Consider the following 24394-nt stretch of genomic DNA (forward strand, 5'->3'; position numbering starts at 1 on the left):
TAAATATATTCTTTTTGTTGTTGTTGAAACTATTGCAAATGGGATTACTTTCTTGATTTCCATTTCAAATAATTAGCATATTGGCATATGCCTCACATAACTTTTTATAGCTTGTTTACTTGGAAAAAATTTGTATGATCTCTCAAAGGAAGCACTGGCTCAACTCTTATGACTATTTTGGTGGCCCAGCATAAGGCTTACCACTCTAGGAGAGTACATTGTAAAATAATCTTTGTCATTGATTTAGGCACATAGCATTGAGACTCCCATCCTTGGTGCACTGAACATTATGTTTGTATAATAATGCTGTAGTTTGATGCAGTAGTTTTTCCTAATGGTGGTTGTTTTGTACACAGGTCGCGTCAGGACAATCATGCCCATGAGAACTCTAAACTGTTCAGGTAACGTCTTCATTTTTAAACGACCTTTTAAACTGTCTTCCAAGTTGGCTTTGCTTTCCAGGTTATGAAAGTTTTAGGACTGTTTTGTTAAGACAGTTTGATACAATGTCACCAAAGTTCATTGAAGATCTTTGTATCTTCTGTCAACCTTTGATCTAGCTCTGCTGATTGCTCTTTTCAAGCTATAAATGTACTTATGTATTGTAGTAACGTATAAAATCCCAAGTAGTTATGTTTTGTTATACATGCATTACATAACATTGATTATATTTATTATTTACTTTTATATTTTATATTAATACAGATATATGAGTATAATTTATTTTAAGCTATATGAAATTATGAAATACACTTCTGCATGCAAGTCACAAAATCTTGGCTAGAAATAGCTTTCAAGTTTCTAATTAAGGCTTTAAAAATCATATATTGTAAGTAATATTTACAGTACACTGTCCCTCAGATGCTTTGGGATGTGTATGCGGATGAAACCCAGGGCCTCATACTCGTGCTGAGAAGCATGCTGCTTTGCCACTGAATTCAGGCTCCCCATACAATTCCTAAACAAAATTAAGGAGTATTTATAAAACTTGTCTGCATATTAGGCATGGAGGAAATTTATGCTTATGACATAATTCTGGGTTTGAAATTAATATCTTTGAATTAGGTAACCAATGCAATAGCCATAAATAATTTATCGGAATGAAAAACATTGTAGTTTATCCAATTCCAGACTGATGGTTTAGCATGGGTATTGCTGTCTTATTTGGAGACCCTTATGACCACTTGCTTTCTTGTCCTTCAGGTCCCTGTGCTTTGGTGAAGCTGGCTGTTGATCTTTGCTGTAGCTGATGGGCAGAATTTCTCCTGGACTATTCAGCACCCTAATTTCATCCTAGTTAAAAAAAAATTCAAATGCCATAAGGAACCCTTGCAGCTTTGCACTTTGCTTTTGAAGATGGACATTTGTAGGATGGAGAGAACTGTAGTATAGCTTGGTTCAAGGACATTTCCATCCAATGCCCACCGATTACAGTGTGAGTGTGGAAGGTTCCAGAGAGAGGGAACAATCCACAGGTTTGCAGACAACCAAGAACATGGAAGCAACCCAGATTTAAAAAGCACAGCCTTGGAGACACTCCATGAGTCTGCTTGGCTTCCAGGCAAAGTAGCACTTAAGACCTTGTGTAACAAAAATGGACACGGGGGACACAGCTCTAGGACAAAAAGCTACCTCAAGGTCTGGAGAAACTGACAGTGTGTCAGGTGGATGGAGGCAGGAACAATCAGCTGTTATTAAGATGAGCACTTTCGGCAGTCAGGAAGGACAGCGGCAGCCGCAAATAGATCCCGAGCAAATCGGAAATGCCGCGTCAGCACAACTGTTTGGTTCTGGGAAGCTGGCCTCGCCTGGCGAGGGCGTCCATCAAGTCACAGAGAAGCAATACCCGCCGCACCGTCCGAGCCCCTACCCATGCCAACACTCACTCTCCTTCCCTCAGCACTCATTGCCACAGGGCATCATGCACAACAAGCCACACCAGAGCCTAGAAGGCCCTCCCTGGCTTTACCCTGGCCCTTTGCCATCCGTTGCCTCTGAGGACTTATTCCCTTTTCCTGTCCACAGCCATGGAGGTGGTTATCCTAGAAAGAAGATCTCAAGTCTCAGCCCTGCTTACAGCCAATACTCCCAGAAAAGTATCGAACAGGCGGAAGATGCTCACAGGAAGGAGCACAAACCCAAAAAGCCCGGCAAATACATTTGCCCGTACTGCAGCAGGGCGTGTGCCAAACCAAGCGTCCTGAAGAAACACATCAGGTCACACACCGGTGAGCGGCCATATCCATGCATACCTTGTGGTTTCTCTTTCAAGACCAAGAGCAATTTATATAAGCACAGGAAGTCTCATGCCCACGCGATTAAGGCCGGGTTGGTACCTTTCACTGAGTCATCTGTATCTAAGTTGGACCTCGAGGCCGGTTTCATTGATGTAGAAGCAGAGATACATTCGGATGGCGAGCAGAGTACAGACACGGATGAGGAGAGCTCTTTATTTGCTGAGGCTCCCGACAAAATGAGCCCTGGCCCTCCCATCCCATTGGATATTGCTAGCAGGGGTGGCTACCATGGGTCCTTGGAAGAATCCTTGGGCGGTCCAATGAAGGTGCCAATTTTGATTATCCCCAAAAGCGGGATCCCGCTACCTAATGAGAGCTCTCAGTATCTGAGCTCTGACATGCTCCCAAATCCGTCTTTAAATGCTAAGGCGGACGACTCTCACACAGTGAAACAGAAGCTTGCACTGCGACTCTCAGAGAAGAAAGGACAAGACTCTGAGCCATCCCTCAACCTTCTGAGCCCGCACAGCAAAGGAAGCACTGACTCAGGCTACTTTTCTCGCTCAGAAAGTGCAGAGCAGCAGATAAGCCCACCCAACACAAATGCAAAGTCTTATGAAGAAATCATCTTTGGAAAATACTGTCGACTTAGTCCAAGGAATACGCTCAGTGTTACTCCCACTGGTCAGGAGCGCACCACCATGGGGCGGAGAGGCATCATGGAACCATTACCTCATGTGAACACCAGGCTGGAGGCCAAGATGTTTGAAGATCCCGTCTCCCAGCTGATCTCCAACAAAGGAGAAATGGACCCTACTCAAGCAAGCATGCTGAGGCCAACAAAATTCAACAGTGAGTGCAGGCAATCGCAGGCCATCCCGTCATCCATCAGGAATGAAGGAAAACTCTACCCAGGAAACTTCCCCGGCAGCAATCCGATTCTCTTAGAGGCGCCTGTGGACTCTTCACCCCTCATTAGAAGCAACTCAATGCCAACTTCCTCAGCAACTAATTTAAGCATCCCTCCTTCTTTGAGAGGAAGTCACTCATTTGATGAACGGATGACAGGATCAGATGATGTGTTCTATCCCGGCACGGTAGGCATACCTCCCCAGCGCATGCTAAGAAGACAAGCAGCCTTCGAGCTGCCGTCAGTACAGGAGGGGCACATGGAGTCTGAGCACCCTGCCAGGATGTCCAAGAGCCTTGCCAGCTTATCTGTGAAGGACAAGAAATTAGTTCCTGGAGACAGGGTTGGCTATGACTACGATGTCTGCCGTAAACCATATAAGAAGTGGGAAGACCCTGAAACACCAAAACCAAGCTACCGGGACATTTCCTGCTTGAGCTCTTTGAAGCACGGAGGGGACTACTTCATGGACCCCTCCGTGCCATCGCAGGGAGTGACAACCATGTTTGGGACTCCTTACGAGAACAGAAAACGCAGGAAGGAGAAGAGCGTCGGGGATGAGGAGGATGCACCCATGATCTGTGGTGGCATGGGAAGCGCCCCTGTGGGCATGATGTCTTCAGAGTATGACCCCAAGATACAGGAAGGAGGAAGGGGTGGCTTTGCCATGCCTGGCCACGAGAACCTTCCGCATGGTCACTCGGAACGTTTTGACCCAGCTCGTCCCCAGCTGCCATCTGGAAGTTCATCTCTTGGGTCAGAGGATGTGCCCTCAGCTGCTGATCCTGACAAGATGTCAGACCTGGCCAGGAAGCCTCCTGGAAATGTGATCTCAGTGATTCAGCACACAAACTCGCTGAGCCGGCCCAATTCCTTTGAAAGATCTGAGTCGGCAGAAATGGTGGCTGGTTCGCAGGACAAGACCCCCTCACCTTCTGAGACATGTGACAGTGAGATTTTAGAAGCCCCTGTAAGCCCAGAGTGGGCTCCTCCCGGGGATGGTGCAGAAAGTGGAAGCAAGCCAACCCCTTCCCAGCAGGTGCCACAGCAATCCTACCATACACAGCCGAGGCTTGTTCGCCAGCACAACATTCAGGTTCCCGAAATCAGAGTCACAGAGGAACCCGACAAGCCTGAGAAGGAGAAGGAAGCTCCTGCCAAGGAGCCAGAAAAACCTGTGGAGGAATTCCAGTGGCCCCAGAGAAGTGAGACCCTTTCCCAACTCCCTGCTGAGAAGTTGCCTCCCAAAAAGAAACGCTTGCGGCTTGCAGACATGGAGCATTCCTCAGGGGAGTCCAGTTTCGAGTCCACAGGCACCGGCCTCTCTCGAAGTCCCAGCCAAGAAAGTAACTTATCACACAGTTCCAGCTTCTCTATGTCCTTCGAGAGAGAAGAAACGGTTAAGCTCACGGCACCCCCTAAGCAGGATGAGAGTGGCAAACATTCTGAGTTTTTGACTGTTCCCGCGGGCACATACTCATTGTCTGTCCCAGGTCATCACCACCAGAAAGAAATGCGGCGTTGCTCCTCCGAGCAAATGCCTTGTCCTCATCCGACAGAAGTCCCAGAGATACGGAGTAAATCATTTGATTATGGGAATCTGTCCCACGCTCCGGTGGTGGGAGCATCTCCATCAACATTATCACCATCCCGGGAGAGGAAGAAATGCTTTCTGGTGCGACAGGCTTCCTTCAGCGGCTCCCCAGAAATTGTCCAAGGTGAAGCCGGTGTTGACCCCAGCGTCAAGCAGGAGCAGATGGAGCAACTGCACGCTGGCCTCAGGGCTGCATGGTCCTCTGTGCTCCCACCTCTCCCCGGGGATGACGCAGGAAAGCAGGTGGTCGGCCCTTGTGGCCAGCTGAGCTCAGGGCCACCACTCCACCTTGCCCAGCAACAGATCATGCACATGGACAGTCAAGAATCTCTGAGAAATCCGTTGATGCCACCAGCATCCTACATGGCAAGCAAGCACTTACCCGAGCAGCCACATCTGTTTCCACATCAAGACACGGTCCCATTTTCCCCTATCCAGAATGCCTTGTTTCAGTTTCAGTACCCGACTGTCTGTATGGTTCATTTGCCAGCTCAGCAGCCTCCCTGGTGGCAGGCACATTTCCCCCATCCCTTTGCTCCTCACCCTCAGAACAGCTATACCAAGCCTTCTTTCCAAGCTGACATTCATTCTAGCTACCCCTTAGAGCACGTAGCAGAACACACTGGAAAGAAATCCGCTGACTACCCACATGCAAAAGAGCAGACATACCCGTGTTATTCCGCAACACCAGGGCTACACTGCAAGAACCTCCCTCCGAAGTTTCCGTCAGACCCAAACAGTAAATCCACTGAAACGCCCACTGATCAGCTTCTTCGAGAAGATTTTGCCTCTGAAAATGCCGGGCCTTTGCAGTCTCTCCCGGGAACGGTGGTTCCTGTTCGGATCCAGACCCATGTCCCATCCTACGGCAGCGTCATGTACACAAGCATTTCTCAGATACTCGGACAGAATAGCCCCGCAATTGTCATATGCAAGGTTGATGAGAATATGACCCAAAGAACACTGGTAACCAACGCAGCCATGCAAGGGATAGGACTGAACATAGCCCAAGTGCTTGGGCAGCACACAGGCTTGGAGAAATACCCTCTTTGGAAAGTACCTCAGACCTTACCTCTGGGCTTAGAATCCTCCATCCCCCTGTGTTTACCATCCACCTCAGACAGCGCAGCCTCTCTCGGAGGCAGCAAGCGGATGCTGTCTCCAGCCAGCAGTTTGGAGCTCTTCATGGAAACAAAGCAGCAGAAACGGGTGAAAGAGGAGAAGATGTACGGGCAGATTGTGGAAGAGCTCAGTGCAGTGGAGCTGACCAACTCAGACATCAAGAAGGGCCTCTCCCGCCCCCAGAAACCCCAACTGGTGAGGCAAGGGTGTGCTTCGGAGCCCAAGGATGGCTCCCAGTCAAGGTCATCTTCCTTCTCCTCCCTGTCGCCTTCCTCTTCTCAAGACCACCCGTCCGCCAGTGGGCCTTTCCCTCCCAACAGGGAGATACTTCCGGGTTCCAGGGCACCTCCACGGCGGAAGTTCAGCGGGCCTTCGGAGAGCAGAGAGTCCTCGGATGAGTTGGACATCGATGAGACGGCGTCAGACATGAGCCTGAGCCCCCAGAGCTCTTCGCTGCCCACGGGAGGCAGTCAGCAGGAAGAGGAAGGGAAGGCCCGCAAGCTGCCTGTCGGCATGCTGGTTCACATGGCCTCTGGCCCGGGAGGAAACGTGGCGAATTCCACTCTTCTTTTCACAGACGTGACAGATTTCCAGCAGATCCTTCAGTTCCCCAGTCTGCGGACAACAACTACTGTGAGTTGGTGCTTCTTAAATTATACAAAACCCAATTTTGTGCAACAGGCCACCTTCAAGTCCTCAGTCTATGCTTCATGGTGCATTAGTTCCTGTAACCCAAACCCATCAGGATTGAACACCAAGACCACGCTGGCCCTTCTGAGATCCAAACAAAAAATCACTGCAGAAATTTATACTCTGGCTGCTATGCACAGGCCCGGAACTGGCAAGCTCACATCCTCCAGTGCCTGGAAGCAATTTGCACAGGTAAGGACAGACCCAGGGTCAGAAAACACAGTGGGTTGTGGGTCTAATACTAGGCAGATTGTACCGTGAAGGGTAGAAGATCAAAAGCGTCAAACAAACTGGGGAATACTAAGTGATCTGGTCTTACCTAGGGGTGGAGAAGCCATAGCCTGCGCTTAGCTCTGTGGGCTCCCAGGAAAGCCTCAGGGGATAGGAAATCCTACTTCAGCCCAGACATGGAAAATTCTCCCACTGGGACTAAGGTCCATTGGTCGCTTTTCCTCTGTCCTCTGAGTGATAGCACAGACATGAGGAATTCAGGGGCTTTTAAAATGGGGAATTAAGAAAAAATGGATACTGAGGAAAGATTGGGAAAAAAAGTGTGAAGGGTGTTAGTGCTCAGATTAGAGAATGCCATCATCCATGATCCAGTGGTGTATTTGGCTAAAATTTATATTCTCTATATCTTTTCAAAAATGGCTCCCCCTAGTTATTGTTATTGGCTGGTTTGGTTTGCTCCCAAACAGTTAGTACTTACACGTAAAAAAAATTAAATATAAATAACTTTAGAATAAACCAAATTAATAATGTGAAAAATAGAGATTTAAAAAATATGTTTCTCATGCATGTCCATGATTATTTTGCCTTCAGTGATTTTTGAAATCACGTCTTAATATGGATTGTTTGGCTTGCTATTTCAAAAATGTAGAATGTGTCTTTGAAGTCTCTCTCAACACCGGGCAGAGGAAGTGTGAACCAGCCAGTGCCCCTGCATTTAAACAAACATTGAATTCACCCTCTGGAAACCCGTCTTCCCTCTGATTTTACCCCCAGTGTCCTTTTGTTTTCTTCATTCAGTCCACAGCCTCTCATTATGGAATTGAAACTAACTTCTGAGCTAACAGGGGTGTGGGATGAACGGACCAGTGTATCCTGGAGAAAGCATGTGAAATGATTCTCTTTTGACCCTGCAGATGAAACCGGATGCACCCTTCTTGTTTGGCAGCAAACTAGAAAGGAAATTAGTGGGAAACGTCTTAAAGGAAAGAGGGAAAGGAGAGATGCACGGAGATAAAGATCTTGGATCCAAACAAACCGAGCCAATCCGAATTAAGATCTTTGAAGGGGGGTAAGGAAAACCCAAATGTAAAATGTTTCCTGTTAGTGTGGAAGGTCCTGAGGGTTTGCCTGTGGTAAATAGTGGGCACGCTTGCAGAATCTCAAAGGAAGTTTCCATTCTCAGTCAAATGTATAAACTCTGGCTGGTGACAGATTGCAACCACATCTATCTTCTAGGTCTTGTCCTCAGTGAGCATTGCTCCACTATGCATGGAGTTTCACATCTCGAATTTTATATGAAATCTATGTTGGCAGCCTTTTGTCTCACTTAAGTTCCTTCATTATTTAATATTTTAAGGGCATTTGGATTACTATGTGGGCATATTTGTATTCTGTGATGATGTTAGTGAATCATGCATACTTCTCTATATTCCTAAGAAAACGTTTCTTTGAACTGCAGACTTTCATGGGATACTGAGAGCTTCACACCCCACCCCATCTCCTTTTTTTGCTCTTGATTCAAGTCAACTTATCACATTGTTCCCTGTTTCTATTGGTAGATAACAATCTCTTTTCTAACATTCTGAGCCACTAAAACTCAAGTAGTAAGGCCCAGTGGTTTTCTTATGTGTATATCAAGAGAAAGTATGTACATGTAATAGCTAGTTTTATGGTTCAATAGAAATATATTATTTGATGTAATCCATGGAAGAAGTTTAGATCTACGATTTTAGATAAAAAAAAATTAATTACATTTTGGGGTTCATGCCATTAGTCTTATCTCACCAACCTATCAATAAATTACATAGTTTCACGAACATACTTTCATTCCAATAGTATGTGAAGGATAACAATGTTAGTTTTTACTACAGAAATTTTCTCGTAGTTTGACCAATTTGGAGTTTTTATTATAATTGAGTTGCCCTTGGCTTTTTTGCCCCATTTACTCATTGAGTCTTTTTGCCACAGTTGCATGTAGGCAATGAACTTGGCCTCAGTAAATTTTGACATCCCTCATTTCATTATGCGAATGAGAAGAACGTGGAAATTTTATCTTTCCTGAGAGACAGCATGGTCTCTGTGAATCAGTTACCGTACTTTTGTGCAGCAGCCTTCTTCAGAGAACTGCATATGTACCGCTAGCTTGCAGGAGCCATCAGGATTACTATATGCTTTGGGAGTCCGTCTCCACTAAAGGAGAACATAAGTCAAAGCATGTTTGAGAATCTCTCATTGCTGTGTTTTGATGATTCAGAAAGCTTGTACATGCATTTTATTTTTTTCCCTTGTCCAATCACTTTTAAATCTCTGAACCAGTTCTCTAGCCATTTCTGGTACCCAGGCTTTCATTGCAAACAGTGTGTTCCCACCTCTTGTATTGTTGATTACAAAGTGGTAACAGCAACACAGAAGAATCATTGCCAGATTATCCAGGTTACCTAACAGATATGGTGAATAAGTATTTCTTTAAATTACTCTTTTTTTCAAAATCCGTTATGTATCAGGTAGATTTGTGGGTCTGCAGAACTATTATAAAGAGCTATCTGGACACATTCAGCTCATATATAGATTTATGTAGAATTTTACTTTATTCCATTTTGGAAGTGAGTTAATCATAAGAAACGGAAAACAAGTTCTCGTTAGAGGATAAAATGTGTTTCTAATCAGCTATGATGACAGGCTATAGATAAACCTGGAGTACTCTTCCCTGAAGAATATTGGCTTTCTGTAAAATCACTGTGTCCCCTTAAGCAGTGTCACTGCCTTAGCAACAGAGGATGAAATTGAACGGAAAAGGGTATTAAGGGTATTTCTGTATCTTGAGGATTTACTCTGATTTATTATAAAATTCAAATGTGAAAAGAAAACAGGTTTGAAGACCAAGCCAAAGTTAAGAGTTTTATAAAAAGAGAAAGGGCTTGCAAAATTGTTGACCTTCATTTTTCCCCGAGGTTAGTACTGACCAAAATGTCAAGCATGCTAAGATGAAGTATTATCCATAGAAGAGTTGGCCTCCCAGTAGGTCGATGGATATTTTTCTTTTTGAAAAGCTTTCTGAAAATTTGAATTGGTCTTCATACCTGTTTGGGGTATTAGCTAGAGCAAGATGGGAATACTCACCAGCCTTTTAGAATGGAAAATCAGCTATAGATCTAAATACCAGTAAGGAAATACACAGGTGAACAAGGAATTTTGCATGTTAGCCTACTGTTGGAAGCTACCCAAAACACCCTTAGAAATGCTTTCTTCCCAGAATGATATGGGATCTAAAATTCTAGTCTTGCTGCCGTGTAGGAGATCATACTACTCATTGATTGTGCGGTAGAAGCCTATGGGGTACTGACTTATATCTCATGTGCTGGTGTTCTCTAAGCAAAATGAGAGTGCAGACCATTGGGTAGGTTTCTTCTCTTCTATCTAAGTCTTCCTCTACTCAGTTTCACGGAAGTGGATGACCTCAGATACCCCTTCAAACCTCTCTGTGAAGTCCTTCAGGAAACAAATACAAATTTTATTCCAGAGTCTCTCATTTTCATTATGCAACCGTGCCTTCAAGAAACCAGTCGGCATTCAGACTCCACGTTAGTACAGATTCATGGTCCTAGGTAGGACAGGTCAAACCTGTAGACAGCAGTTGGTGAAGTGAGCTCAGCCTGTGTAAAGATGAAATTTCTGAGGCGCGCATGTGCCAGGATTGCAAAAGTCGAGTGGAAGCTGGCAAGGAAGAAGTCTATTCTCGCTTGTGCTTATTTTAGCAAGTGTAGAGGAGTGCTTGCACACGTATATTGTAGATGATGTCATGTTAGCAGATTATGCATGAAGCATGATTATTCTAATATGTTGCTATGCTTTTAGCAAGGTTCCCTGATTGGAGGCAATACTAATGCAGATACAGGTCGAGGTCTGTATCTCTTTAGGCTTATGTAAACCTATTGGAACATCTGTGTACTACATCTGTAAATGTGTAATTCCATATGGAGGGACATTTTGTTTACAGTGATGAATCTGTTACATAATCGTCTCAAGTATTTGCTGTATAAACTTCCCAGGGTTCATAGAAGTCAAGAAGGAAAAGACCCTTATAAAAATTGAAGTCAGGCAATGATTAGCTTTTGGCTTGATGTATCACATGCTAAGAGTATTTAAAATCATAGGAGATTGCCTCTTCTTCAAATAGGTACAAATCAAACGAAGATTATGTGTATGTCAGAGGACGTGGACGTGGAAAGTACATTTGTGAAGAGTGTGGGATCCGCTGTAAGAAGCCAAGCATGCTCAAAAAACACATACGCACTCATACTGATGTCCGGCCTTATGTATGCAAGTTATGTAATTTCGCTTTCAAGACGAAAGGTAAAAGCCTGATTTTTGCCGCCATTGGTTTTTTTGCTTTCGTTTTGTATTTGTTGTTGTTGTTGTTGTTGTTTTGCGGGGGATGGGGGCACGTTTCAGGATAACTTCTAGCTACTTTAGGATTCTGAATACTATTTTCTAATTCACTTTCACCAACAGAAAAGAGTATTTTGTTTGTGAAAAATATGACCCCCTGAGATCTATTTCCTCCTTTCTGCCCAGGATCAAAGGATGTATGTGAGACTGGAAGGCTCCTTTTATGACTAATTAAGAGCTACAGACATAGGGCCAGGCAGGTTGTCTCTGAAGGAAGTGGCTTAGAAGTGCCTGGATAGCCATTACTTCATGTGGGAAATTTATGTGGGCTAGATAATATTTGCACCAATATTGAAATTCTGCAGGGAGACAGTACATGAGAGGCAGTGGCTAAGCAAGGAAAGCAACGGGGAAGAAAATATGTGCCATCGTCAGTTTCAAGAGTATAAATAATGTAACGCCCTACCGACTCCCCGGTGGGCCCCCTCCATCCATAGCTGCATTAATTATGTATAGAGATTTGATAGCTTCTGCTGTGTATTCATCGACATGGAGGCAAGGCTGACTCTTAGACCTCAACAGTTAGTCTCGGACCTGCCCTGAAATAACATTTTATCATTTCCAAATATCTGTTTCAGTAGGCTGATTTATGCAGAGATGTTTCGCTCTTGGTTGCTGCTCTTACATTTCTATTATTCTGTGATATGATGAAACTCTTCACACTCAGTTGTCAGGTCTGTCTAAGGTAGCTTGTAGACAGCCCCTCATTAACCCCACTTCATTTCCAGAGTCTTAACTTTAAATTTTAAATCAAGTAACCTGCTCTGATGTCAACGGTTAAAAGCAGATAGGAATTATGATAATCCGGTAGGGAGATGTATACCTTTTTCAGTTGTAGCCGCAATCTTAAAGTGTGCTTTCTTGATGGAAGTTTAAATGTTTAGTGTCTTCAAATATTGGACGTTTATTAGGGGAGTATTTATGTGTCCATAATGCCTCTCCTGAAGTTCAAGAAGAGAGAGGGAGCATATTCACTTGTATTTCAAAATAAATAAGCATGCCATTCTTTAAATACCCCCTTCCCTTAGTGTGGTCCAGATTACTGAGAAGTTTCTGAGAGGAAAGAAAATTGAAAGGGTGCATTTTTAGGACACACTGCAAACCCACCAGCCATTACACAGGTTATGTCTTCACCGGGCATGTGGTTCACTGTCAGGAGAGGTGCATGGAACTGGATGATGAAACAGTCCATTTCTAGGTAGCCGATTAAATTTGGTTCTGAACCGTTGCCTGGATCATCGGCAGGAAATTGTGTACATTGCATCATTAATGGAGTTTCCTTGTCAGCCTTTGGAAGTGTGCAGCTAGAGGTCTTGGAATTCCGGGGGTGAGCAAAACATTCTGGGAAGCCCCGCAGGACTCATGTGCTGCTGAACTACCTGCTTTTCAGAGTTCTGTTTTCTGAGCGCAGGTGTAGTGTGAAGATCCAATTCTCCTCTTTGCCCCTGTTGAGCTCCCAGCTCTCTCTTTTTCTCTTTGCTCTTGTATACTACCTCAAGTGCCCGTGGCTTCTGCAAATCAAAGCCAAGACGGGACTGTTTCCACTTCTAATTTTTAACTGCCAACTACTTAGATGGGGAGGAAGGGGGGCTCTAGAGCCCAGCTGAGTTCCTCTCTGGAATATGTATACTTCATATGTACTATATATGAAGAAGCATACTAAAATTGAAATACAGTTACCCTGTGTTTATGATGGATTGATTCTAGGACCTCCCACAGATACTTACCCCCTCCCATACCAGGTCCTGTATCACTGGCACATAGTTCACATTCTCCTGTATACTTTAAATAATTTCTTGGTTTCTTGGACCTTATACAATGTAATTGCTGCGCAAGTTTTTAAAATCATATTGTGTATTGAATGCCCAAGAAACAAGTTCGAATTTGTTCAATACAGATAATGTGTTTTTCATTTTTTTAATATCTTGGGTGAGTCTACAGATAAAGAAGTCATGGATACAGGGGACTGACTATAAATTATATTGCCATGATTAGCATCTATACCCATATGCATACCATCCACACAAAAACCGTAGCAGAAACTGTTGTTGTTTACCCTTTGTGCTTTTTGGCTCATTGTTTGTTCTCTGGGGGCGCACCACCCAGTTCCCCCAAAAAAATCACAAACAGATTGTTGTTATTATTTATGAATGCCTAGCCTTGGCTTGTTTCTTGCCAGCTTTTTAAAAATTATTTCATCTACCTTTTCCCTGTGGGCTTTTATCTTTCTTACTTTTATTATCAATCCATGGCTGGGTGGCTGACCCCTGATGTCCTCCTTTCCTTCCATCTTGCTCCTTCTCTTCCTTACTCCTTCTGTTTGTACTCTGACTGCCAGCCCCGCCTATACTTGGTACTGCCTTGCTATTGGACATTAAGTGCTTTATTTGACCATCAGGTGTTTTAGACAGGCAAAGAATCACAGCTTCACAGAGTTAAACAAATGCAGCATAAACAAAAGCAACACATCTTTACATCATTAAAGAAATGTTCCACAGCATGAACAAAAGTAACATACCTTACAATAAAATTCCCCAACAAGAAACAGACAAGTTCCATGAATTTGCAGAAATTTAATAAAGTTTAATTAACTTATACCTTTAAGAATTATTATAGCCCCCAAATTTTTGAGCTACTTAAAAATTTGTAGATAATATGCTTTGATAAGAGCAATAAAGGTATAGAAATATTTTTTGTTGGGGGTATTAAACTAATACTTAGAATCCTTAGATATGTAAGCAACAAATTAATAATAATATAAGAGCAATTTTTATAAAAAAATAGTTGTAATTTCTTGATTTATTTATAGGAAGCATAGCTCTAGTAGAGAACAAATTCTTCTATCAGGTTGTTTCCAGCTAGGCTGCTAGGAGCCTGCACTTGAAAATCAGATCCATCCTGGTACATGGCTACTGCATTGTCAAGATGACAACAGAAAATGATGTGATAATTTCATCAGAATGAAATAACAGGCTCTGTACATCTCAGCTGACCCCTGAATCTCTTTTCGATAAGTTTCATGGCATAGAAAAATGTATATACACAAGATAATTCATCACACATATTTGGCTTCAATCACCACAGTTTGAGAGCCAGTTAATTATCTTGTTTTCTTCTTTGTGTTTCCCAGGAAACCTAACGAAACACATGAAATCTAAAGCACACATGAAGAAATGTCTGGAGCTGGGAGTCTCAATGACATCAGTCGAGGACACAGAAACTGAAGAAGCAGGTGTGTGACTTACTGATTTGATTAGCCTCTTTGGTGGGCTTTATAGCCCAGTGACACTGTCTGTCACTTTCTTAAATACTCTGCAGGAAATGAAATGGCACACTGAATTGCTTCGAAACTACTAATGAGAAATAAAGACATTTCAAGTGTCACTTTTTTAGAGGTGGGGAGACCTTACTAAGAACATAGTTGTATCTAAAAATGCGAGGGGCTGTGTGTGTATGAGGGGATACAGTTATGATTTATATGCTATAGAGCTTTTGGAGGAAGTTGAAAGCATATTAATGTGTTAGTATTCCTATTTAGAGGTTACTTAGTAGAAAAAATATCCATGGTTACCCTCAGTCAGTAGAGAATCTGAAGGTCAGCAAACCTTCTGAGGCATCCCTCTTAAATCAAACTGGCACCTGAAGCAGCTGAGATGGCCAATGCCTTTGTTATCAGCAATATTAGCCACGCCCATTTGTTTAGAGTTTCCCAATGCATCATCTCTGAAGTCTAAAGCATGAGATCCTGTTCTGGACTTCTCAGGGATGAAACCAAAGAGGCAGGGACAAGTAAGTGTCCAAGAGTAGTTCACAGATGTGATTGTTTCAGAGGGCTAAGGGGCCAAGGAGAACTTTGGGAAAGAGTGCTGGGGCAGATGCCAGCTCCTAGCCTCGAATGTGGGATTTTAATCACTGTTATTGGATTGTTTCAGAAAATATGGAAGATTTGCACAAAACATCTGAGAAGCATAGCATGTCTAGCATTTCAACTGATCACCAGTTCTCAGATGCTGAGGAATCTGATGGCGAAGACGGAGATGATAACGACGACGATGATGAAGATGATGATGACTTTGATGACCAGGGAGATCTGACACCCAAAACAAGATCAAGAAGCACCAGTCCTCAGCCGCCTAGGTTCTCCTCTTTGCCTGTCAATGTTGGCGCTGTACCCCATGGAGTTCCTCCAGATAACTCTCTGGGACATTCTTCATTGATCAGCTATTTGGTTACTCTGCCAAGCATTCAGGTTACTCAGCTCATGACACCCAGTGACTCTTGCGAAGATACCCAGATGACAGAATATCAGAGACTGTTCCAGAGCAAAAGTACGGACTCTGAACCAGACAAAGACAGGTTAGACATCCCGAGTTGCATGGATGAAGAGGCCATGTTGTCTTCGGAGCCGAGCTCCTCCCCAAGGGACTTCTCCCCCTCAAGTCACCATTCTTCTCCAGGATATGATTCTTCACCCTGTCGCGATAATTCGCCAAAGAGGTATCTGATACCCAAAGGAGACTTGTCACCGAGAAGACATTTATCACCTAGAAGAGATTTGTCACCCATGAGGCATCTGTCACCAAGAAAGGAAGCGGCATTGAGGAGAGAGATGTCTCAAGGGGATGCTTCGCCAAGAAGGCATTTGTCCCCAAGGAGGCCATTGTCTCCTGGAAAAGATATGACAGCAAGAAGAGACCTCTCTCCCAGAAGAGAGAAAAGATATATGACGGCCATCAGAGCACCATCTCCCAGAAGGGCTTTATATCATAACCCGTCATTATCCATGGGACAGTATCTGCAAACAGAGCCAATTGTATTGGGGCCTCCTGTAAGTATGACCTGAGCTCTCTTCCCACCAAAGCTGCAGAACATTGGTATTTACTGTAGCATAATAGTAAGGCGTATATTATAATGTGGTTGTCTCTTGGGGGAAGGAGCGAACCTATTAATACAAATAGCAGGAAGATATTTTTATTACACACTGTGTTGGTGACGTGGCTGTGGCATTATTCCAGGTATAATATTGCATCAGATCAGGAGTGAACTTCCAGCTGGGAACAGGTGAAGCCTTTGGAATGCTTTCTAAGCTTAATTAATTCGAGGCATGAGCCCTGGGGATGGCATGCCTGCATAGTCAAACATGAGGACACTTCCGTGTTAGTGATAGGCACTCTTCAGCAGGTGAGGACTCTGATCCAGTCCTCGTCCTTGACTTCCAAAATGCTTTGGTAAAAATATATTCATTACATTGCCCAACATGAGTGCTCACTGGAAAATGGTCAGGGCCGAGAAAAAGGCAGTGCGACATAGGCAGCTCAGGAGTTAAAGGCACAAAGGCTTCTGTGTTTGTTGCTGTTCTCACCTGGTAGAGATGCCTAAGTGAAAATGTAGGCCTAGAGAATGAGCAGTCAGAGAACTTCGAGAATATTCTGAGGCGTCTGCCTTTCACCTTTACTATAAACCAAGGTGGCAGCAGTGGCAGTCATAGATCATCCTGAAACCAGGGTTTTAGTAACACGCCTTTGAGAGAAGCCCAGGAGATCTTGGTGTCTCTTTTCATCTGGAGAAGGCTGTCAAAAGACAGGCAGCACAGAGGCATGCTTCTGGGTTTGTTTGCTTTAAGAGTCCTTTTAGTTTCCGGATCTTTGTTTCTGTCTGTATTCTCTTTGCTCTGGATTCTGTCTGATATAGCATGGTCTTTCTCAGTCATAGAAGCCACTGCCAACTCCTAACTCTGTCTATCCCTGCCCTTGCGGCCCGTTCCCTCCTTCTCATCACCTACTGCTGTCTTGAATCGTAAGCTCACACTGTCGTTCTCCAACTTCAGGAAAGCTCCCAGCTTTCCTCCCTGTATCCTCATCACCCTTTATCGTAAATCAGGTACAAAGTTTTATCCCGATGTTGCAATCCTGCAGAGCCATGCCCAGCAGTATGGACATTACTGATTTCAACCTAATACACTAGCAAGTTAAGAAAAGACACCATATCTTTGCATATCTATGTATCTTGTGCAGCATAAGTTACTGCATCATGAATGGGAAGCAGGAAATCTCTCTGGGATAGCATCAAATGCTTCCTCTGATGGAGACAGGGTGATGCTGGCAGGGCGTACTAAACCAGTCCTGACCCATCATCCCTGAAGCTTTTGATTCAGCATTTGGCCAAATGAACCATAACTGGCCTGTATGAGGTGGTGGAACTCTTTCAGGCAATAACATCGGGAAAACAGAGACATTGATTTAACATGCTGTTAAACTCGAGCAAAGGAATTAAGGAATTAATTAACTAATTAATTAAAGGAATTAAGCAATAAAAGAATTCATCTAATTTTGACCCTCTGATTGAGACTACAAAGTAGTTGGAAGAAAATTAGTTTCAGCAGTTACTGAGTTTGTACTAATTTTTGTGCAGGGTTTTGCTTATTTTATTTTGTCGTTTCTTTTTAAAATGGCTGGGTATCTCACAGAGCTCATAGACTTCATCACCGACACAGCTGTAGAAGGAGTGGCGGGGCTGTGTCCCGCCATGCGGCCACCGGCTAGCTTTACACCCGAAATAATTACACGGAAACTGTATTCTTTTAAACACTGCCTGGCCCATTATTTTCAGCCTCTTACTCACATCTTGACTAACCCATATCAAATAATCTGTGTAACACCATGAATGGTGTCTTACCGGAAAAGATTCAGCACATCTGACCTGGTGGCTGGCTTCATTGCATCTGGCTGTAGAGGCAGGACAATTGTCTGAGCCATCTACCTCACTTCCTTCTTCCTGTTCTGTCTACTCCACCCACCTAAGGACTGGCCAAGGCAGTTTCTTTATTAAAACAGAAGACTCTCTCCCACATCACACAGCCTTTGGCCTGCTACCCAGTCCAGTTCTGTTGATGTGCACTCATCCCTTTTGGATAAGCAGGGAAACTTTCATCTTTCTGTGAGGTATGAACAAGGTGCTCCTGGTCAGAGCAAAATAGACCTGGCTGTGCTCTGACGGGTATTTCTTCTGACTGCTTTATCAGGCGAAGGCTTCTAATAATGTATGACAACATCAAACTGGAATATGACTAACCGTAGTCCCTTTTCTAGAATTCTGCTGTCATTGTGCAAACATTGATGCCAGGCTCAATGACTGGTACAGTGACTGGTATGAGAAGACTCTGATGCCCACTCTGATACAAGAAATAATTAATTTAGTCTGAACTTAGGGTCAGAGAGCAGATTTAGGGAAGGCAGAATGCAGCACTAAGATTCCCCCCTCACATCTTCAGTTAGATAATAGAATTTTAAAAGCTTGTGCGTTTTAGTCATCCAGTTCTATGGTTATCACTTCACTTCTGATCAGTGACAGTCTGAATCTGAAGTGTCTATTGAGAGCCCAGATTTTATTGGATTTAGGACACACAGAATGTCTTCTAGTTTTAGAAGCTAATTCATCACTCTGCTATCAGCCCAGAGTCGGGAATCTCAAGGGGATCTGTGTAATGGCACATCTCTCCTAGTGTCTTCTGCTGACCCCTTCCTCAGCCAGCTGATAAGATCTGCACTCTCATGAGGTATATGCAGTGGATGGCACAAAGAACAAATGGAAACATAACAGGAGAATGGAAACACACCCTATACAGCATTTAGGGGAGTCTTCTTGAGTCCTGAAATGTCCCCCCATCCTAGCTTTTGAGGTTCTGGTGATCTCAAGGCTGGTGACTGAACCATTTCATCTGTGTTATAGAAAAAAAAAACCATTTGTCTGTAGCTTGGATAAGATGTAGCCCAGAGCACAACAAATTCCAAGCATGGCACACAGTAGCAGGCATATGCATAATTTATAGTTCCTGAGCCAGGCTCAAATCTAAATAGAACTGGGTGAATCTTTAATGGTAGGAGTCAGTCCTTGAATCTGAGAGCGGAGGCATCCTTGAGATGAAGTACAACAGATTTTAAGATTGCTTTCCTAGATTACCACTGTACCTGACAAATTTTTAATCTATATTGAGTTCTCATATAAGCCAACAGTGGAGTACATTATTAATGAATCATAGCAATTGAGAATCTGATATATTTACTAGAGCACAATAATCCAGCAATCTGAATTATGATCTGCTACAAAAACAAGTATAGCAAATTAAACCTTCATTTCAGGACTAAAACCGTGAAATCTGGCTCCAGTTTCTTAATACTTTTGCTTAATTTTCAAGAAAACATTTATGTTATAAGTAATATCAACAGAGGAATTAAGGCATAATCATCTTTGATTTCCAGCTATAAAATTGAATATAAATGATTAACTATTAAACACATGTGATGGTTAGCAACTACTTGCTTCCTTCTCAACACAGTCATTTCTAGAAGATTTGGCTGTGAACAAGGACTTGAAGAAACCTGCATTCTTTATCAGGTCTCTTCTTAGTAGGTGTGCATTCTTGTAGATCAGTGCTTTGCACAGTAAGACTTCTCCACAGCAGGGATATCTTCAGCCAGATAGATGCTCACCACAAAGTGGCCTCTCCTGAGGAGGGATGTGCTCCTGTAGCCCAAGACATTGCACAGGACAGAAACTGGTTTGAGGTTTCTCATAACCGCCCAGCCATCCTTTATGGGAAAAAGGGTTTCCTACAAGCCTCTTGCCAACTTGTCACTTCTACCTCATCTCAGGAATATCTTTCCGCTCAGCCTAATACATGAGTAGTTGATAATGCTATCTCCTTTTAGTTTCGATCCCATCAGCATTTGCGATTTGTTTATTGTTTGGTTTGATTTGATTTTTTTTTCTTGCATTGTTTGTTAGTTGTTTTCCTGGTGAATCCATCCTTTTCAATTGCTCTTATGAAGAAAATAGCCAGTGTGCGACTTTGTACCTTGTGGGAAATTCACTGGCTACCTTAGCACCCTGCTGTTTAGAAACAAAAGCCACTGTCCACAGGCCCGCACCTTCATTACAGAACTGGAAAACGACAGCCGAGAAAACTATTCAGTTTTGAGAAATTCTTCCTAGGTGCTGGGCATCCAGAGGGAGGACTGGGGGTGGCAAGAAAGGGAGAGAGGGAGGAAGCGTAGCAGAAGAATGGAAAGTGGTCGGATCTGAACAGACTCTGTGCTCTGTTTTCCTGTGTAGAATCTAAGAAGAGGATTACCTCAGGTTCCTTACTTCAGTCTCCATGGAGACCAAGAAGGTGCTTATGAACATGGCGGCTCCAGCCTTTCCCCTGAGGGTCCGACTGACTCTGTCTTCAGTCATCTTCCACTCCACTCTCAGCAGCAAGTGCGAGCTCCTATCCCCATGGTGCCAGTTGGTGGGATCCAGATGGTTCACTCCATGCCACCTGCCCTCTCCGGTTTACATCCTCCACCCACATTGCCTCTGCCCATGGAGGGCTCTGAGGAGAAGAAAGGAGCACCAGGGGAGGCCTTCACTAAGGATCCCTACACCCTTTCCAGGCGGCATGAGAAACAAACCCCTCAAGTTTTACAGTCATCTGGTCTACCTAGTTCACCCTCCTCCCCGCGGCTATTGATGAAACAGAGCACTTCAGAAGACAGCCTAAATGCCACAGAGAGGGAACAGGAAGAAAACATACAGACTTGCACAAAAGCCATCGCCTCACTCCGGATTGCCACAGAAGAGGCAGCTCTGCTTGGGGCCGACCAGCCCACGTGGGTGCAGGAGCCCCACCAGAAACCCTTGGAAAGTGCACACGTCAGCATTAGACACTTTAGCGGGCCTGAGCCAGGTCAGCCTTGTACCTCAGCCGCCCACCCTGACTTACACAATGGTGAAAAGGACAGTTTGGGTACATCACAGACTGCAATAGCCCACTCCACATTTTACAGCAAGAGCGGTGTGGATGAGAAGAAGGCAGACTTCCACAGCAGCAAGGAATTGTCTTTAAGCACAGAGGAAGGCAATGAACCTTCGTCAGACAAGAATCAGCTACATTGATCTGAGATGCATGGACACATTCATTTCCACATCTCCCCCCCCACACACTTTTTTGTTTGTTTTTCTAGGAATAGAGGTAACCGAGTTGATAGCATGCCTGTCCTAAGTTACAGTAGTTGGCTATTATAAATACTTTTGTTACTTTGAAGACAGTTAGGTAAATTAACAAGTCATCTTGAGCCTGACCAAAACAAAATTTGAAATTAACCTATTGGGTCTGGTACTTTTAAGATTGTACAGATGTTTGTGCCTTTTCTTTACTTTGCTTATATTCTTATAAGCATTTTTTAGCAGTAATTTGTACATATTTTAGAATTTGTGTATCTGCTTTGTAATAAATGTAATTTCTTTCCTCTTTTGGACACTTGGATCTAAATGGTGTAAAGCAAAACAGCATCAATATATATGTGAGGTTGCACTAAAACATATTTTTATATGATAAAAACTGAACAGCTTTTATGTACAGCTCTGATTCTGTAATACTAATATTTATTTTGTTTCATAAATTGTACATTTTTTTCTTAATGTTGTGGATTGCTTTTCTATGTGAAGCATGGATTTACTGTTGCGTAACTAGAACAGAAACGTCCATTGTAAGCAAGATATTTAAGCTAGAATATCTTATTCTGCACTTATGCATTAGTTACAAAAAAAGATAAAGGATGTATCAGTTGGTTCTTAACTTGTAAATTCTTTTTGTCTCGTTTGCTGGATTGACAATAACTTAAGTGCTGATTGTGATTTTAAATGGATAGTACCGTAAAGCATTAAAGTAAACAATGTGCTATTGTGAGTTTTTTCAAAGCTTTATAAATCAGTTATAAATAATATTAAAAGTATTTGGTCTTATGTGAACATGTTGATCTATATACTCATCTAAAAATATGGGAAAAAACATTCCGCCCCATGTAAATATGTACAAGTGCATCACTGGTACAGTTTTGTGTAACTCAGTTGGACACTAGGTTGCCACAGACCTATGCTAGGGTGTCTTTAAAAATTCAAATGACAAAGCACATGGGACTGTGTAAAGCTTGGTTATCGGCCGGCCCGGTGGCTTGGTAGGCAGTGCTGTGCGCTGCCCATGGAAAAGACCTGGGCTTAAAAATCTTGGTTCTTGCTGCACAGGATAGTGACTGGAACTAAGGCTGCACGGAGGGATTGCACTTGGACTTGAGGGTTGGGTGTGGAAGCGGGGAAAGGGGATGGAGACCTGCTCCCCAGCTCTTCCCATCAGCCTGTCCATATGGTTACAGGGTTAACATCAGCATTAGGGGATGCCACTTTGCCCTTTGTACAGGGGAAGAGTGTCACTCCTGGCTGTCTCAGGGGGAATGAAGAAGAGAAGCCTTCAAGAGAAAGCAACTCTTGGGAGGAGGAAGTTTTTTTGTATATAACCTTCAGAACGGCTTTTGATCAGTGTTGAAGGTGGGAAGAGCCTTTGCAGGTCTGGAAGAGTGGAGTAGAGAGAGGGGTACAGCAACATGTGCACACACACGCACATGTATGTGCATGCGCACACACAATCTGGGTTATCTTTGTGCTATATCGTGGATTATAATTCTGTGAAACCAAGTTTGTATATTGAATTACATTAAGGAGTGTTCTTTAAAAAGAGAAATAAATATACAATTACATGCTTGAGGTGTCTAGTTCTTGTGTATGTGTATATTTTACATTTCATTTTTGGTTTTGTTTCCTGGAGGATTTTGATTATTAACCTATAAGTGATTTCAGTTACTATGTTCTTTCCATCCTGAGGCATGCCAACTGCAGATAGTCTTTAACAAGAGACAAGACAACTATTAGATTCAGTGGGCCATCTGAATCACAGAGATGGCAGGCAGTTTCTAGAGTGTGGTCCTAGAAATGATATCATCCAAACCAAAGCTTGAGCCTGGGAAACAGGCACAGTGTCTGAGTAGTCTCAGACATATGCAAATGAAATTCCACTAGAAAAATCTTTTGCTACTGTGTCTAAAGTCAAAACCATCAGAGATATACCATAACATATCTACAAATCATGGGGATTTTAAAGAAAAGAATCTTTTTAGTAACAAAAGTAATAAAAATGACCATAAAAGGTCAAAAGCTCTTAGTGGTTTAGTGTTTTTATCATAAAATCTCAAATTGGTGGGTTTATCACTTACCTGTTTTGTTTTATGAGTCAGACTGTCTTTTCTGTTTTACAAAGGTGAATTGAAGGTCAGCAGAACCAACCAGCTTAAGAAATTCCAACACATTATGACTATGTATAGAGAATTTTGTCTTACTCCTTTGACATCTTGTGTGTGTGAGAGAGGGGGGGATGGGTGGGAGAGTCTGGGCCTTTGGTTTTTTTTGTTCACTTTTCATTGCTAAACCCTGCTTGAGTACCTACTATGAGCTGAGAAGATCATGGGCATCTAGGATGGATGCGTTTGCTGCCCAGAAGTTCACGTAAGCATAGAGATTTATATGTGAGCAAAGGTTAATATTAAAAACTACACTAGATGTGGCTTGTAGTAGCCAGGATTTGTAATCAGGACCGTAGTTTTGCAAGTAAGAAGAGAGAGACCATCACAGCACACAAAATGGTACTCCATTGCAGGTGAGTTTGTCAACATACTATTTTTAGGCTGTGTTTCAGGCTGTGATGGTCTCTCTATAGTCTGTATTCTGATAGGGAGCACACTAGGAGAATGGTGTAGTGGGAAAGCACAGGTGGTGTGATCCAGGATGGGCGAAACTGTATGTGCATAAAAAGTAAGCAAAGTGAAGTTAGTTCCATGGGGATCTGGCTGAGTGGTTCAGAGCCGGATCGCAAAACAGAACATAGTCTTGTTTTCTAGTTCATGCTTTGTGTCTGGAAAGCCAAGGAAGAGAGACTGGAGCAAGAAAGTAGCCATGTGAGTGATTGTGTGTGTGTGTGTGTGTGTGTGTGTGTGTGTGTGATACATATTACATACTATACATGTATATGTAAAATTATAGAAAAGGTCATGAAGCAAGGGAGGAAAGGAAGTAAATAATAAGTACAGTGCTAAATATAAGTACAGTGCTTATGTATGAAATGGTCAAAACCTTAAATTTTAATTAAGAAAAAAAGCTGGGTGTGATTGTACATGTTGATAATCATGGTGCTGGGGAGCAGGAGAAAGAAGGAACCTGGGACTCATAAGATAGCCAACATAGTCTGCTTGATGAGCTATCAGCCAAATGAGGGACTCTCAAAAAAAAGATGGA

At 43.2% G+C, this 24394-nt stretch overlaps 1 protein-coding gene across 5 annotated transcripts in view; it reads left to right on the top strand.

Moving 5' to 3' along the window:
• The window catches only part of Hivep2 (HIVEP zinc finger 2), a 191077-nt gene extending 168267 nt beyond the window's left edge, over window positions 1-22810 (top strand). For all 5 annotated transcript variants that reach the window (XM_038340008.1, XM_038340012.1, XM_038340011.1 and 2 more), the window contains 7 exons: window positions 357-401; window positions 1204-6745; window positions 7699-7853; window positions 10962-11137; window positions 14364-14465; window positions 15166-16061; window positions 20345-22810. In XM_038340008.1, coding sequence (XP_038195936.1) covers window positions 1595-6745; window positions 7699-7853; window positions 10962-11137; window positions 14364-14465; window positions 15166-16061; window positions 20345-21169 — 7305 coding nt within the window. In that variant the 5' untranslated portion in view covers window positions 357-401; window positions 1204-1594 and the 3' untranslated portion in view covers window positions 21170-22810. The remainder of the gene's footprint in view (window positions 1-356; window positions 402-1203; window positions 6746-7698; window positions 7854-10961; window positions 11138-14363; window positions 14466-15165; window positions 16062-20344) is intronic.
• Window positions 22811-24394: the final 1584 nt, after the last annotated feature.

Source organism: Arvicola amphibius, chromosome 8, assembly GCF_903992535.2.
Source record: "Arvicola amphibius chromosome 8, mArvAmp1.2, whole genome shotgun sequence".
Lineage (NCBI taxonomy): Eukaryota > Metazoa > Chordata > Mammalia > Rodentia > Cricetidae > Arvicola > Arvicola amphibius.